We start from the raw sequence: 16,951 nt of genomic DNA, 5'->3' as shown, positions 1-16,951 counted from the left end.
CAACATCTGTCTGGGCGACTGCTGTTCCCTGGGATCAAGCAACCCACTTAGTCTCCCAAAACGGAGAATTTAGGCCATCATGAACATCATTATCTCATTAACATAATCTGGATGCAGTTGAGGAGTGGAGGGACACCCTCTTCCACAGGGTGAGATGGAGACTCAAGCCCACTGTACTGAACAAGGCCTCAGATCACGTGACAGAGGCTGTGAGTGCGAGCAGCCTCAAAAAGAGTCATGCAATACAGTAAGGAGATGAACGACATGCTTTGATCAGCTCACTTGAGTAACCACCTGTGTGTCCCTGGCATCACATCTGTGCCACATTCCTCACATCTACCTCCAATCAACTGGAGGGCAATAACTCCCAAACCTCCTGTATCTCCCTTACAACCCACACTCCACGAACCCCTAATACATGTATTGCCCTCTTTGGCCAGGAGCCTTGCACACACATCTCGCCAGCTACAAATCCCCATCAAATGTGTGTCCCAGCATCACACAATGTCTTGTCTGTGTCACCAAGGCCAAAGCGCGCCATAATCGCCTGGAGTGCCAGAAGACGGATGGGGATCCAGATATTCGGGTCCACACCCCTTCAGAAGGGTCCTGCAACTCATGGGGGAGATCAAGGTGAAGGGAGTAGCTGGAATGGAGTTTGGCATGTGCCAAACAAGTGAGGGACCAATGTAACGCAGAAAAACATCTGGAATTGGAAGTCTAAAGATGTCCATGAAACCATTGTTGATTGTCGCGAAAACTCATCTGGTTCACGAATGTCCTTTAGGGAAAGGAAATCTGTCGTCCTTACCTGATCTGGCCTACATGTGACTCCAGACACACAGCAATGTGGTTGACTCAGGGATGGGCAATAAATGCTGGCCCAGCCAACGACGCCCACATCCTGTGAACACATTTTTGAAAAATTACCTGATAGCAAGCGAGTGACACATCTCCCACAGACCATTCCTTCCCAAGTTCTCACCCTGTGTCTTTTGTCTTACAGGATCCGCAAAAGACGGGGCGTGGCCATCTGGGGTCGCTGGTCCCTCTGCATACCCTCAGAACTCCCCAGAGCACCATTCCAGGGAAGACACCAAAGTTCGACACAGCTGTCATATGCACCATCTACCATTGCAGAGACTATCACCTCGGTGGGTAATGTTAGCGAACAAGCTCCTGGGTCATCCTCTGTTGAGTACCACACATACGCTGCAGCACATCAGGTGGAGGCACGGACTCCCAAGAGAGCAGATAGTTGGAGAGTTGTTTGATCCCAGGGAACAGCTGTCACCCAGACAGATGTTGCGTTTCTGGAAAAGGTGATCCCGTCATTGTTGCAGATGGAGACACAGAACCAGGATTGCGGCATGGTAGCACAGTGGTTAGCACTGTTACTTCACAGCGCCAAGTACCCGGGTTCGATTTCCACTTGGGTCACTGCCTGTGCAGAGTCTGCACATTCTCCCTGTGTCTGCATGGGTTTCCTCCGGGTATCCTGGTTTCCTCCCACAAGTCCCAAAAGATGTGCTTGTCAGGTGAATTGGACATTCTGAATTCTCCCTCTGTGTACCCGAACAGGTGCCGAAGTGCGGCGACTAGGGGCTTTTCACAACGTCATGCCTACTTGTGAGACTAATGAAGAGTATTATTATCTACAGATAATAAGGGGGAGATGTCAGCAACTTTACAGCGCCAGCTCCAGCTGGAGCAGTCCAGTCGCTATCAGGTGCAGGAGATGGTGGCGACAATGCATGACACTGAGGCCAACAGTGATAGGGGGCATCCGCTGTGAAAGGACTGGGCAAGACATCAGATCCATTGGTCAGGACATCCAAGGCTTGGGGCACACTGTGCCCTTGATGGCTATGGCGCAAGACAGAAGAGTCCAGCTATAGGAGACATGTCCCGGGCGCAGATGGACTTTAGAGATTGACCCATTCACAAAGAGTCATGACTGAGGGCATCAAAATCATTCGCCAGATGCTGAGGGACCATAACCAAACATAAAGGGACATGTGCGAGTAGCTGAGGGGCACGACACAGTCACAGAATAACATGCCCAAGGCAGTGAGGGACATGTCTCACTTTCTGATGGAGAGTGAAGTAGCTGATTCTGAGAGTAGGGTCCTGAATCTTGATAGAATGAACTACGATGGTATGAGGTGCAAGTTGGCTATGATAGATTAGGAAACGTTACTTAACGGGATGACATTGGATAGGCAATGGCAAACATTCAAGGAGTGCATGGGTGCACTGCAACAATTGTTTATTTCTGTCTGGCACATCTTAAAACAGGAAAGGTGGCTAATCCATAGCTTACAAGGAAAATTAGAGATAGGATTCGATTCAAGGAAGAAGCATACAAATTAGCCAAGATAAACAACAGATCTGAGGATTGGGACATTTTAGAATTCAGCAAAGAAGGACCAAGGGATTGATTAAGAAGGGGAAAATAGAGTGCAAGATTAAGCTTGCAGACAACCTAAACACTGACTGTAAAAGTTTCTATAGTTACATGAAGAGAAAAAGATTGCTGAAGACAAATGTAGGTCCCTTACAGTCAGAAATAGAGGAATGTATTATATGGGACAAAGGAATGGCTGAACAACTAACATATACTTTGGTTCTGTCTTCACAAATCAGATACCAGAAATGTTGGGGAACGCAGGGTTTAGTGCAAAGGGGAAACTGAAGGAGATCAATATTAGTAGAGAAATGGTGTTGGGAAAATTGATGGATTGAAGGCTGATAAATCCTCATGGCCTGATAATCTCAATGCCAAAGTACTTATGGAGGTGGCTCTAGAAATAGTGGGCGGGATTCTCCCAGTCCTGGGCCAGGCCGGAGAATCCCCGCGACCGGGCCAACCCGCCCCAACGCCGGCACGTGATTCTCCGCAGAGTGGCCCCCCCGTGATTCTCCGGCCCGGGTGGGCTGAGCAGCCGTAAGAAAAAAACTAGTCCTGCCGGCGCCGTTCTAACTTGCTCTGAGCCGGTGGGACTCGGCATTGAAGGGTCGAGTGGCGGCCTGTGGGAGGGGGAGGGGGGGATCCGACCCCCTGGGGGCCTCCGATGTGACCTGGCCCACGATCAGGGCCCACAGATCGGTGGGTCAGCCTCTCTGGCTGGAGGTCTCCTTTCCTACGCGCCGGCCCCTGTAGCCCGGCGCCACGTTGCGTCGGGGCCGGCGCATTGAAGGAGGCCACTGCGCATGCACGCGTTGGCGCCGGCGCCACTGAGCATGCGCGGATCCCACTGCGCACATTTCCACTCCAGCGCCATGCTGGCCCCCTGTAGGGGCCAGAATTAGTCCTGGCAGCGACGCGTTCACGTCATTGCAAAACGCGATGGCGTTTACGACGACGTGGACATTCTGCCACGGGATTAGAGAATCCCGCCCAATGAATTGTCATGGGAGTGTCCATTTAAGAAATGTTTTTGTCTTATCACATGGCTTCAGTGATGTCATTGTGTGGGTGGAGCTGGGCTGTGGCCCTGGGAGTTTGTTTTACTTTCGCTTTGAGTTTGAACTGGTATTGTTCTGCACAGGCTGAGAGAAGGATTTTTCTCTCTCTGCATTTTAAAAGCTGATTACAGACTGCTTGATAACTTGAAAAGAAATGACTGTTTTCTGGCAGAATTCAAACCTGCTGTTTTGGAAAGGAAATAGGAGCAATCATACCAGGTCTTGAGTGCTGTCGCTGGGCCACTCCTTTGAAAAGGGTTTTCTGTTTTTTGGGCTCTTGTTATTAAATTGGAACAGCTAAAGGGGGAATTTATTCAGGGTCATACATAGAGTACTGTAGCTGTATGGGGTACTTATGTTGGTAGTTGATAAAAATGCTTACTGTGTGTGTTTATAGAAATGTTAAATAAATTTGTAGAATAACCTTTGTTTTTGATTAAAAGTGCTAAAGACCTCTGTTGAATAACACCCGAACGGTAGGCCCTTGTGCTCATCGTAACCAAAATCGATAAACAGTTGTAGGTCAGGTGAACTCCGTGATATACTTTGGAGTCTTCTAAACCATGGCTCAGAACAGAATGCACTGGTGGTCATCTTCCAGGGTTCTATAGACTCGTGAAGTAACAAGAGGAATGGAAGGTGGGACTTTGTCCCATTGTATTACAATTCAAATTATTAAAAATCTTTTGAATGTAAAGTCAAGATTATTTTAACTTTTATTCTTAACGTAATGATTGTTCTAAGATTGAGATTCAAAATTTAATGTAATCTATTCGTGGACGTTACATAAGAAATTCAAATTGTTTACCTCACAAACCATCGCAAAGCAACTGTGTGAAATGATGCCCAGGTTTCTGAAAATGCAATCTAAATGGTTATGTTTAGAACGTATCATGGGCCACTGTGTCTGAAAATTGCAGCATTTAGTGAACTGTGCAGAATAAATAGCTCAGTTGATGGTGAGAATCTGAAGTAACTCTACAGAAATCTTTTCTGTTCATTATTATTCTATCAGCGCTATTCAATTTTCTTCCAACTTCTAGTTGGATTTTGTCATTGTTTCAAGTCCTTGTTTCTATTTTATCCTGTCAGATATGATGAATATTCTTGCCACTTCTAGTTCTATCGATCGATCGTCAGCATCTCATTTTCTCTCCTTATTTCTGTGAAAAGACATGGATTTATTGTGAAACCTTTCTTCACAAAAAACTATCGTAAAGCTGTTATCAGAGAGGTGGCCCAGCTAGCTGACCCCTGGGCTTGCCATTCAAGCTGAAGGAAAATGTATTTCCTTGAAAGTGATGACAACCCACATGCAATCAATTTGTCAGCAAGACCAGAAGAGGCTGGCAATTACATCTCAATGAAGTTTTAATATAAAACGGACTAACGCAAAGATCTTTGAAATGATGAGTAGCTTTTACTCTGGTCAAAGTGCAGATTTTCAGTCATAAAAACAACTAACAACACTTCTTCAACCAACACATGAACATCCATCATTTTAATGTAAATGTATTTACTGACTTATTTAAGAAGACAAGATATCTGCCTCATAATTACTCTATTTGATGGAATGTAAGAGGCATCTGTATTTTGTTCTAGCAGAGGATGCAATGACAACACAATGCACAAGTCTAGTACTAAATAATGGATACTGTTTATCCACGCCAGATATTTTAGTTGGCCTTAATTTGAGCAGCATATTTCCTTTATTTTTCCTTTTAATATGTGTGTTTCATTGGGGAGCTTTTATGGAAGATAAATTTTAATCATACACGTTCATTGCATGCAGCCTCGCTGGGCAGGGCCATCAGCCAATGGCAGCTGTTGTTCCCAGTTTTAGCTATCGATACAGACTATGAGGAGCACAGAAAGTCAGATTGTCTTCTCACCAACATCCAGTTCATAGCAGGGTTCATCAGATAGCAATAAGAAGCAGGATGCCTGAGATACTGTTACCAACTGTGACACTCACTTTTGCCTGTCCACTTGGGATAAGCTAACTGAGGTTAGCTTTCTAGGTTTGTAGAAGTGAGTACCACACAAAACTATATGGCTGCATTAATATTATACGAGATAAATTGGGAAGTTTGAAGAAAACCTGATTTTTTTCCCACTGTTTTTTGGGAAGATGGCAAATGAAAAATGTCCCTCAGTTGCTGTGAAAGTGAAATAAAAATCTTCCCTGGTGTGGGCATTGCAGCTAGCATTGCTCTTGTTTTCAATCAGTTCCATACTTCATTGTGCAGTCAAATATGTACTGCTGTGTATTTCAACATATCCATATGTGCACCTGTGTAACAGGAAATACTGGGCTGCATCGGGAACCCCACTACCGGCAACGGGCAGGGGAGAATCCAGCATCATGCAAAAGACGGGCCATCGATCCCATTCTGATGCTCCGGTCCACTGCTGGTGGCAGCTTCAAGGTTCGCGCCTCCACGAGCAGGAAGGTTCAAATAGGCCAATTTGACCCATTTGCATCCTATTAATGGGCTGGGCACCGACTTGTCCAAACCTACATGATTCTCCGGTCCTCTGGGCCGGGATTAATGTGAGCGAGCATTGGTGCAGATATTTCCCAGTATGGCCCTAGCACGGTGGACCACACGGTCTCTTTCAGAGAGTTGTCTCCAAAGTCCATCGTCAGACCCCCCTCCCCACAACAATGCAAATCCTTCCCACCCACACCCCACCAGAAACCTCCCATATGAGGGATCCCCCACCTGAACCGTCCCCATTTCAGAAACCCTCACCAGCGATCCCTCGTTACAGAGACCCCCGCTTGGAAGTTAGAGAACGGTCTAAACAAAGACTGTGGTCTCTGGTCGCCACATCTGGGTGCCAATTAGTACTGGTCTCCACAAGAGGAAACCAGATGTGATGCCCACTCCAGGGATCCCAGAGGCCATTACAGCCCAAGGGTGGTCAGGGACAGGCCAGGGCAAGGAAGGCCTTGGCACTCCCTAGGCTCCCTGGCTGTGCCGCCCTAGCACCTTGGCAGTGCCAAGTCATGGGATGGAGAGACAGCTGGAGTGAGCTCCAGAAGCCTCTGTGTTATCTGGCATTGCCATCCTGGGGACTCCCCATTGTCTGCACCATGGTGTTGATGCTCTGAGCTCTGGTCCTCATTGACTGGGCCACGCTCTGGAGTGCTTCGGCAATGTTCAGCTGTGTTGTCATAGACTGAGCCATGCCTTGGACGCCATCAGTTAATACGCGGGTGTTGTGCTCCTGGTATTCCACTGCAGTTACCACCCTAGCTGTGTTGGCCTCCGTTCCTTGCATTACCGGCACCATCTCCTGCACCTGAAGGCTTTGGGGCTCCTCCCATTGGTCTTCCAGTCACTGGAATTTCACTGACACCCCCTCTTGAACCTCATGTCTGTGGCGTACCATCTGCATCAGCTCAAGGACAACCTTCTCCAGAGCCTCCGCATCTGTGACCCAGCTGTATCCTGGAATTCAGCAGACCTCCAACTGCTGTCTCTCTTGGAAGACCCTGCCTACACCTGATGTGCAGCTGGAGGATGGGGTGATAGCTGTGATGCATCGCTGAGAGCTCTCCTTCGAGGTTTTCTCTTGGGTTGTGAGGGAGGCAGGAATGACTCCGGATGGGTCGGCCTCATCAGATGGTGATACTGTAAGACAATAGACATGTGGTCAGTGAGAGGAAACGGTTAATTTTGTGGGACATCAACAAATCACTTGATTCAGGTCATAGAATAATAGAATTTACAGTGTAGAAGGAGGCCATTCGGCCCATCGAGTCTGCACTGGCTCTTGGAAAGAGCACCCTACCCAAGGTCAACACCTCCACCCTATCCCCATCACCCAGTAACCCCATTCAACGAACATTAAAGGCAATTTTGGACACTAAGGGCAATTTAGCATGGCCAATCCACCTAACCTGCACATCTTTGGACTGTGGGAGGAAACCAGAGCACCCAGAGGAAACCCACGCACACACGGGGAGACGTGCAGACTCCACACAGACAGTGACCCAGACGGGAATCGAACCTGGGACCCTGGAGCTGTAAAGAAATTGTGCTAACCACTATGCTACCGTGATGCCCTGGTGTATCTGGGTAAAGGGATCCTCACCTCTCTCATGCAGGCCAACCTCGTTGTTCGTCACTGCTCACTCCTCAGGAAACCCCACGATCTCCAGGGCCTGTTCCTCATGGAGGGATGAGGACTTGTAGCTCTGCTCCACCCCATCTTGGCCCTTTCCCTCTTATTGTGGGTGATCTACCCCTGCAGGGACAAAGAGAGGGCATGATGAGCCGCATGCTTGATGGGGCAAGGGGTTCTATAGCAGGTGACATGTGAAGGCACTGCACATAGACATGAAGGGATTGTGCTGGTCTGTGCCAGGGGGTGCTGAGGAACAAGTTTGAAGATTGGATGTGGGGAGCGTGTGAGTTGTCAGCCAGTTGATTGGGGAGAGAAGGGGGTGCAGTTTGGGAAGTAGAGGGGTGGCAGGCAGAACTGATGCCAGAAGAGAGGTGGTAATTTACGCTTGCAGCTCATTGGAGGTCATTTGTCATCTTTCAACATTGGACAACGGTCCTCCTGGCCGATTGGCCAGGGTGACCCCCATGGGACTGGGGCGGTGTCCAATCATGGACTGCCATTACTGCAAGGCAGGTATCTTGCTGCACACCCACTGACCACAGGCCTTGGCCCCTGGTTCTGCAGAGTGATACCAGCCATATGGGTGCCCTCACAACCCCACCCCACCCTCTGCCATACCCCCCACCCGGTCACCACCCACTGGTGGCCCACCAGGGTAACACTCACAGTGGCCCCTATGGAGGTGCCGAGTGAGGGCCGTCGTAGCCAGTTAAAATGGCTAACTCCCGATTTAGAATGGCTAACTCCCGATTTACAATGGCTAACTCCCGATTTACAATGGCGAACGGCAAAGGCTGATGGGAAAGTCAGCCAACAAACGAGCAGCTGCAGGTTGAGTGTGTATTTACCTCTGGAAAGGCCAGACAAGATCGATACCAGCAACCATCAGCATAACAAAACACCAGCCATCTGCGTACTAATGAGCAATCCCTGGGAACAATGAGCAACATTTAGACACAGAGACTCACCATTGCCAGACATTAGTTCAGCAGAATCCTCTGAGAGCTTGTCTGCAGAGACTGGTTAAGGAACCAGATGCCCGTTCGTAACTGCCCTTCTGATTCAAAGGTAGAACCACTACGGCAGCCCCAACACGATGACTACATTTTTTGCCCGTTCTTGTCGATTGCTCAGGCAGTGGAGAAACGGCTTGGGACCCGCCCTGCCTGGGAACCCCCCCTCTAGTCAACTATGCTCGGGTAGGAGAGACACGGCATTGGTAGCCGTCCTACCCGGGGACTCCATCCAAGTCTTACCCGTCGTGGCCCGTACGCACCTCATTTTGGCACTTTTCATTAAAAAAAAAGTTTTGTTTTGTTTCGGTAACCTTTAGGTTGCCAACCACATGCTATTTACATCCTGAAACATTTGGATGGTAAATTGCACAGTCTGCGAGACGGCTCGCACTGGTTCATTATTGGGAAGTGTGTCTTGTCCTAAAATTCAATTTTTGAAAAAAAAATGAAGGAGTCACACATAGTGACCAATTATAAAGGGAGTAATTGGCACTACAGGACAGACACACTATCGTACAAGATATTAAACAAAGATAGTTACAGACACTATGCTTGTTTCCACAGAACTCCAGAAGCTCCAGGACCGGAGAAGAGAAGAAAGAAAAGGAAAGAGAAGAGCCATGAGGACTTCCTTCATATGGATCAGCATCATGTTTATGGACTTTTGGTTGCGCGTGAACGCGGACCCCATGACTTCAAGCCCCCCCAGCCGTTAATGTTTCACTTCCCTTTGTTAGTTAAAAAAAATGTCATAGCTATGGTCAGTGCAGAGGCCATGAAGGAAGTGTAAGTGTTCCCCCCCCCGCCCCCCAGGTCAGGGAATGGAAAGCAACATAGTTATGTGATCCTTCAGGCTTCGCGTTAGGATCACAAGGAGGGAATGTAGCTAGTTAAAATGGCTAACTCCCGATTTAGAATGGCTAACTCCCGATTTAAAATGGCGAACGGCAAAGGCTGATGGGAAAGTCAGCCAACAGGACACAAACGAGCAGCTGCAGGTTGAGTGTGTATTTACCTCTGGAAAGGCCAGACAAGATCAATACCAGCAACCATCAGCATAACAAAACACCAGCCATCTGCATATTAATGAGCAATCCCCGGGAACAATGAGCAACATTTAGACACACAAAGCAAAACCAGACTCTTTGGTGCCAGCAGAAGCCTACACAATGGGAGGTGAACGACCACCTCAGGACCGCCCATCGATCAGGGAACCGCTCCAGCATTGGAGAAAATCGAACCAAGTGATTGCGACAAAGTCCAATCACTTGGAACCAGGTACAGGGTCCGCCCCAAAAGGCTGGAAGCCCCGGGGACTATAAGAATCAAGCCCAAGTTCAAATTGTTCTCCTTGACCGGGTCACTCAGCAACGCGAACCAACCCTTGACAGTGACCGGTTCAGCCGCTGCCGATATCCAGTAAGTCTTACTTCAATGCTCGCTACGAGATAGGCACTTCTAGCTATCAATCTGTACCAACTTTGAATCCCGCTGGCTCAGAACCCAAATGAAAGGCCATTCGTTTCCCTGACCTTGTGGGCCAGTTCCAAGTTAAGTATTGGCCTGTTAGCTGTAGAGTAGCTTAGACGTAGAATTTGTACATGAGTAGTGATTACTGTGTATCATAAATATGCTTTGATTTAAATCTTACTAAGCGGTGTATTGGATTATTGATCATTACTCGGACTTGAACCACGTGGCGGTATCAGAAAGATACCTGGCGACTCAAGAGCAAAGGTGATAAAACAGAGCAATTAAACTAAGGCAAAAGTTAGCAACACCGTGGAGTGTACCACTGGCAAGGGCAGTGCCAGCCAATGGTGCCCTGGCATCAGAGAGCAGCACTAGGGCTAGAGGCCACCACAGCGGCGGGCATCAACAGGATCAGGGGTGCAGGGATGGGGGGCCTACGGAGGAAGAACCCGCGGTGCCAATCAGGGCCATTGTGTGGCCTGTTGGACCTGGTTGGGCACGGGGGTATGCAAATTGCTAACATGTTGGCCTTTCACTCCCTACAGACAATGGATATTGGAATTCAACCAACAATAGTGGCCTTCCTGCTAGTCGCCGCTGTCCTGGGAATGCCCTGCGGCTGTATGAGCTGGAGCTGCTCGAGGAGGAGGAAGCTGCAGCAGCGGAGCGTGCAGCAGAGGAACAGGAGGCGTCCGCTCTAGATGGAGAGCCGGCTGCCCAAGAGGCTGGGGGGAGGAGGTGCTAAGGAGATGCCATGTATCTACCGGCAGAGTCTGTCATTCGAGGACCTGTCGAACTGGGTATTCCGTCGAAGACTCTGGTGAGCAGGAAGATGATGGCACACCTGCCACCACGGGGTATGGGGGAGGACACCTGCTCCCGGTGGCCTTCAAGGCGACGGTCGCCATGGACCTTTACACAACAGGATCCTTCCAGGCGCTGAGTGAGGACTTGTCTGTGATCTTGCCGACCTCGGTTCACAGGTGCATCCGCGCAGAAGGGTCTCCAACTCAGTGTTGGTGAATCTTGGGGCTGCTCTACTCGCTGCCATCTTGTTGGCTGGGATGGTGTGTGTGGGGAGTGATGTATGTGTATATGCGGCTGCAGTTTGTCAGCTTCCTGAATGTCATTCGTGAATCCAGTGCACCCAGCAAGATTTCTCATAGGAATCAATTGCGTTCCTCATGGTGCTGCTGCTAGCCCCTTAACAGTAGCGGAATCGGTCTAGGTGCGGCATTAGTGTTTCTGTCGTGGAACTCCACGAATTCTGCGTCAACACTTAGTCTCAGAAAGGGAGAACCCCGCCCAAGGATGATCTTTGGATATGTCTACTGCTCTTTAATTTATTTTTCCATACATATACAATTTTGCTGAACAGCTTTCAGCCCTCAGGAAGTTGTTGGCACAAAGACCACCAAAACCTCTTTGAAGCACTGAAATAGTAATTATTAGAAGCATTGGTATTGCAATTTTCTGATTCAGGGAGACAACTGCCCTGGAGATAGATGCCCCACACAAAGGTTTGGGAGCTTGCATACTAAAAATATGCAAACCGATTGCATTTGTTTCAAAATCACTGTCCTAAAGGCAAACTAACTGTTCCAACGCGGGCAGAATACGCTCGCTTCAGTGTTTGGAATCATGCATTTTCATTCCTGTTAAAGTGGCAAAATATTTGTGGTAGCGACTGAACAGAAGCTACTGTCGATAATTTAGTGAAAACCATTCACCAGTCCACTGACAAAATTGAGATGTCACTTGGTAAATTTTCAAGGTTGTGAGTGTGAGATTAGAAACAAGCCAGGTAACTTGATGATCACATTGGATACAACTGGGATTGTCCAACCCAGTGAAAACAAAAGTTATATCCATAAGACCATAAGACATAGGAGCAGAATTAGACCACTTGGCCCATCGAGTCTGCTCCGCCATTCAATCATGGCTGATATTTTCTCATCCCCATTCCCCTGCCTTCTCCCCATAACCCCTGATCCCCTTATTAATCAAGAACCTACCTATCTCTGTCTTAAAGACACTCAGTGAATTGGCCTCCACAGCCTTCTGCAGCAAAGAGTTCCACAGATTCACCACCCTCTGGCTGAAAGAATTCTTCCTCATCTCTGTTTTAAAGGATTGTCCCTTTAGTCTGAGATGGTGTCTTCTGGTTCTAATTTTTCCTACAAGTGGAAACGCCCTCTCCACGTCCAATCTATCCAGGCCTCGTGGTATCTTGTAAGTTTCAATAAGATCCCCTCTCATCCTTCTAAACTTCAACGAGTACAGACCCAGAGTCCTCAAACGATCCTCATTAAACAAGTTCTTCATTCCAGAGATCATTCTTGTGAACCTCCTCTGGACCCTTTCCAAGGTCAGCACATCCTTCCTTAGATATGGGGCCCAAAACTGCTCACAATACTCCAAATGGCGTCTGACCAGAGCCTTATATAGCCTCAGAAGTTCATCCCTTCGATCTACAATTTGACTTAATTGACACCAACTGATCTGGTATTTTTTGCACAATAAAAATGCCAGAAGACGAAGTGGCAAAAGGTTCTACACTGCTGAAACTATGGAAAACCATCCTCGAAGGATGGTCTGATTCAATTCAACTTTTCCATGAATATATGAGATCACTTCGGCCTTATTGAGGTAATCTAAGCATCTCCTGGGGAGTCATTTTTAAAGGCAGGTCGGTGATCATACCTGAATCCCCACTATTTAGTTGGAAGCCCTATCCATAGCCCTAGTTATTTGTCCAGTGGTGAGGGACAGGAAGGTGTGACTATGAGTGAGGCAGGTAGAGGGATCCAAGAGGTAGGGTTGCAGGACTCTGGTCTCAGCATGATTGAGGTGAAGACCGTCCTATTGGAACAGCTCCCTCGTTTACCACGACTGGTGCCTATGTCTCATGAATTCAAAACACATTTCCCACACTAACCTCTGAGCCACGCTTTACCTCTTTAATCTTATTAGCTTATGCCTCAGGTAGTAATTCGGAGATTATTACTTTTTGGTTCTGTTTTTCCATTTAGCTCTTAGCTGTTCATATTCCTTCAGCAGATCCTCTATCCTTGTACTATGGATGTCATTGGTATCCACGTGGACCACAACAACTGGACCTTTACCCTCTCACTCCAAGTCCCTCTGCCCGAACCCGAGCACCAGGTAGGTAACATAACCTTCAGGACTCTCAATCCTGATCACAGAGGACAGTGTCTGTGCCCCTAACTATACTATCCCCGATTATAACTGTAGTAATATGCATCACTGTATATACACAAGGGATTAATGTAAATAGACTACAACTAAGTAACCACTAGAGGGGGCACCAGAGATGTCATGACATGCAGGCATGCAACACATGGGTCAGTAGAACAGGACACAACCAATGGGCACCATTGGACAGGACACCCTGTGTGGGTTTCCTCCAGGTCACCCAGAGGTGGCATTACCACAAGGGGGCACTACACAACCCATATAAAAAGGACAAGGCACACAGGCTTTGCCTCTTCCACCGGCAGAAACTAAGAGAGCAGGACAGGGTTGATTATCAGCAACATCACACCCTAGTACGTGGTCGAGAGCAAGCTTGTATAGTTAGCAGAATAGACTGAGTTACTGGAGGCAGATTAGTAGAGTGTCGAACACATCAAAGAGCATTGTTAATCGTTCAATAAATACGTTAAACTCATCTCCGAGTCTGGAGCATCTTTCAGCAGAGCCTACATCAAGTGGCAGCTTATGTTACTAGCAATAACATAACACAACAATGACTACATTTCTTTCTCTCCCCCACTTGAAGGCTTCCTGTACCATGGTGCTGTGGTCAGTTTGCTTATTCTCCTCGCAGTCCCTGCCCTCATCCACACTGGGAGTAAGAAACCTGAACCTGTTGGTCAAGGACTGAGGATCCTGCAGTGCCACCTTATGGATCCCTCCACCTACCTCACTCAGAGTCACACCCTCCTGTCCCTGACCACTGGCCGAATTCCAGGTAGAATTTAAGTGGTGTGACTGCCTCCTGAAACACAGCGTCCAGACAACTCTTCCCCTCCCTGATGTGACAGCGACAGCAGTGAGTACGATCAACAAGATACATTGCAGAAACGCACCAAAGCTCCTTAGACAACACTTTGCAAACTGATGATTGTCATGATATTCAGGTAAACATCATGGTGCAAACATACATACATACTGATGGACAGATCAACGGACCAATCAATACACACACAACACCACAGCCAATCACAGGCAAGAGCACACACACTACAAAACAGGGAATACAACACCTCCCGTGCATTCCAGCAGGAGACAGCTCAGGGCACAGAGCTCACAGCAAGCCACTCAGACATCCACCATGTGCTGAGTGCCACTCCAAGATAGTGTTAGGGATAGGTCCACAGATTCAAGGGTAATGAACGACCAGTTTACCATTGTAAATATTGTTAGTAATAAAACTGAGTTGTACCATCCGCAACCGTGTTGTTTCGTCTGTGTAGCAGAGCACCCAACACGACATAGGACCATGTTTGGAACCCGGTAACTGTGAGATCTACTTACGAATCCTCAGGAATCCGCCATCCTGCGCCATGGACACCGTCAGCACGCCGCACCCGTTACAAATCGCTGGAAACCTCGGCGTCAATTGGAAGCTGTTCAAACAGCGCTTCCAGTTCTTCCTGGAAGCCACCGAAAGGGAGAGCGCTTCGTACACCAGAAAAATCGCCCTCCTCCTCTCCACGGCAGGGGAACACCCCACCCATGTCTACAACTCCCTGGTGTTCGCGGAAGGTGAGGACAAGACCAAGTACAAGACTGTCCTTCTCAAACTCGACCAACACTTCAGCATCGAGGTAAATGAGAGTTTAGAGAGGTATTTCTTCCAGCAGCGCCTGTAGGGTAAGGATGAGCCCTTTCAATCTTTCCTCACACACCTCCGTATGCTCCCGCAGTCCTGCGATTACGACACCACCTCCGATTCAATGATTCGGGACCAGATTGTTTTTGGGGTCACCTCGGGCGCCCTACGCCAGCAGTTCCTCAAAATTAAAGGCCTCACCCTAGCCTCCGCAATCGAAGCCCGTGTCCTTCATGAAAATGCGACCAGCCGCTACTCCCAATTTCAAGCGGCCGAATCGGCGCGGCAAGGGTCCTACGTGCCCGAATCGGCAAGGCAGGCATCCTATGAGGCCGAATGGTTCCAGGCGATCGAGTTCCTCCCGGCCCGCGGCCCGGACGAGGGCGGCCATTTCGCGCGCTTTCCGCGGCAGCCAAAAAAAAGACGTTGATGCAGAGGGATGTGATGCGCAGGTGCGCTCGACGCAAGACTGAACTGCGTATGTGCGGTGGCACAACGCACGCCATGACGTCACGACGTGCGGCAACAGCGGAGCCGCACATTTAAAGCGTCAATGTCCGGCAAATAACCGACAATGCCTCCGCTGTTGCAAGATGGGCCACTACGCTGCCTGCTGTCTAGCAGCTCAACCTGCCAATGCTCCCCAATTCCGACAACCTCGCAGGGACGTGCGGACCATTCAGCCTCCGTACTACGAGTCGTGCCCAGACGATATCCAAACCAGTGACACAGACGACCGGGACGCCATCCATGTTGCGGTCATTGATAGGAACCGGATGTCTCCAGGCAGGACCCACCAGCCGATGCCAGTGAACAGCGTCAATCCGGGTGATGAATGGTGTGCCACCCTAACGGTCAACCGATCACCGATAACATTCCGTCTGGACACTGGTGCCTCCGCCAACCTAATAGCATGGTCAACCTTCTACGCCTTGAAGGTCAGACCACCAATTCGGCCATCCCGTTGCAAGATGGTCGACTACAATGGAAACTTTATCCCGGTCATGGGATCCTGCCAGCTCCAGGTGACACACAACACATACACGGCCACACTGTCCTTCGAAATAGTCGGATCATCAAAGGACTCCCTGCTAGGCATACAGGCATGCAAGGTTCTCCACCTCGTGCAGTGGGTCCACGCTCTGTCTCCAGAAGGCACATCAGACTTCCCGGATGCAGAATTCATGGCACAGCTCCAATCGCTCCTCGCCCACAACCAGGAGGCATTCGCGGGCATGGGCACACTGCCCTATACCTACAGAATACGACTCAAACCGGACGCCACCCCGGTCATTCACGCACTTCGCAGGGTCCCAGCGCCACTCAAAGACCGCCTCAAGCAGCAGCTGCAGGATCTCCAGGACCAAGGGGTGCTATCTCGGGTCATGGAGCCCACGCCATGGGTAAACTCCATGGTGTGGTTTAAGAAGCCCTCTGGCGAACTCCGGATCTGCATTGACCCGAAAGACCTGAACAACAACATAATGAGGGAACACACCCCATACCCAAACGGGAAGAGATCACGAGCGAAATGGCCCGGGCTAAAATCTTTACAAAGATGGATGGCTCGAAGGGTTTTTGGCAGATCCAACTGGACCAGTCAGCAGGAAGCTGTGTACCTTCAACGCTCCTTTCGGCAGGTTCTGCTATAAAAGAATGCCGTTTGGCATCATCACGGCATCCGAGGTCTTTCACAGGATCATGGAACAGATGATGGAGGGCATCGAAGGGGTGCACGTCTACGTTGATACATTGACGACGTCATCATCTGGTCCACCACACCACAGGAGCACATCAATCGTCTTCAGCGCGTCTTTGCGCGGATACGGGAAAACGGCCTGCGCCTCAACCGAGCCAAGTGTTCTTTTGGCCAAACCGAGTTGAAGTTTCTGGGGGACCACATATTCCGGACATGGGTCCGTCCGGATGCAAACAAGGTGAACGCCATTACAGCCATGCCGCAGCCGGCAGACAAGAAAGCAGTGCTACGCTTCCTAGG

The 16,951-nt window shown here is 49.0% G+C and overlaps 1 protein-coding gene across 2 annotated transcripts in view; it reads right to left on the bottom strand.

Moving 5' to 3' along the window:
- The window catches only part of LOC140408873 (uncharacterized), a 98,371-nt gene that overhangs the window by 33,115 nt on the left and 48,305 nt on the right, over positions 1-16,951 (bottom strand). Inside the window, exon 2 of one of the 2 annotated variants that reach the window (XM_072496688.1) lies at positions 812-904. The exons of the other annotated variant lie outside the window; for it this stretch is intronic. Within the exon in view, the coding sequence (XP_072352789.1) occupies positions 812-904 (93 nt within the window). The remainder of the gene's footprint in view (positions 1-811; positions 905-16,951) is intronic. 2 annotated transcript variants of the gene reach the window in all.

Source organism: Scyliorhinus torazame, chromosome 3 (genome assembly GCF_047496885.1).
Source record: "Scyliorhinus torazame isolate Kashiwa2021f chromosome 3, sScyTor2.1, whole genome shotgun sequence".
NCBI classification, from domain to species: Eukaryota; Metazoa; Chordata; class Chondrichthyes; order Carcharhiniformes; family Scyliorhinidae; genus Scyliorhinus; species Scyliorhinus torazame.
This window is presented reverse-complemented; position numbering and strand designations above follow the sequence as displayed.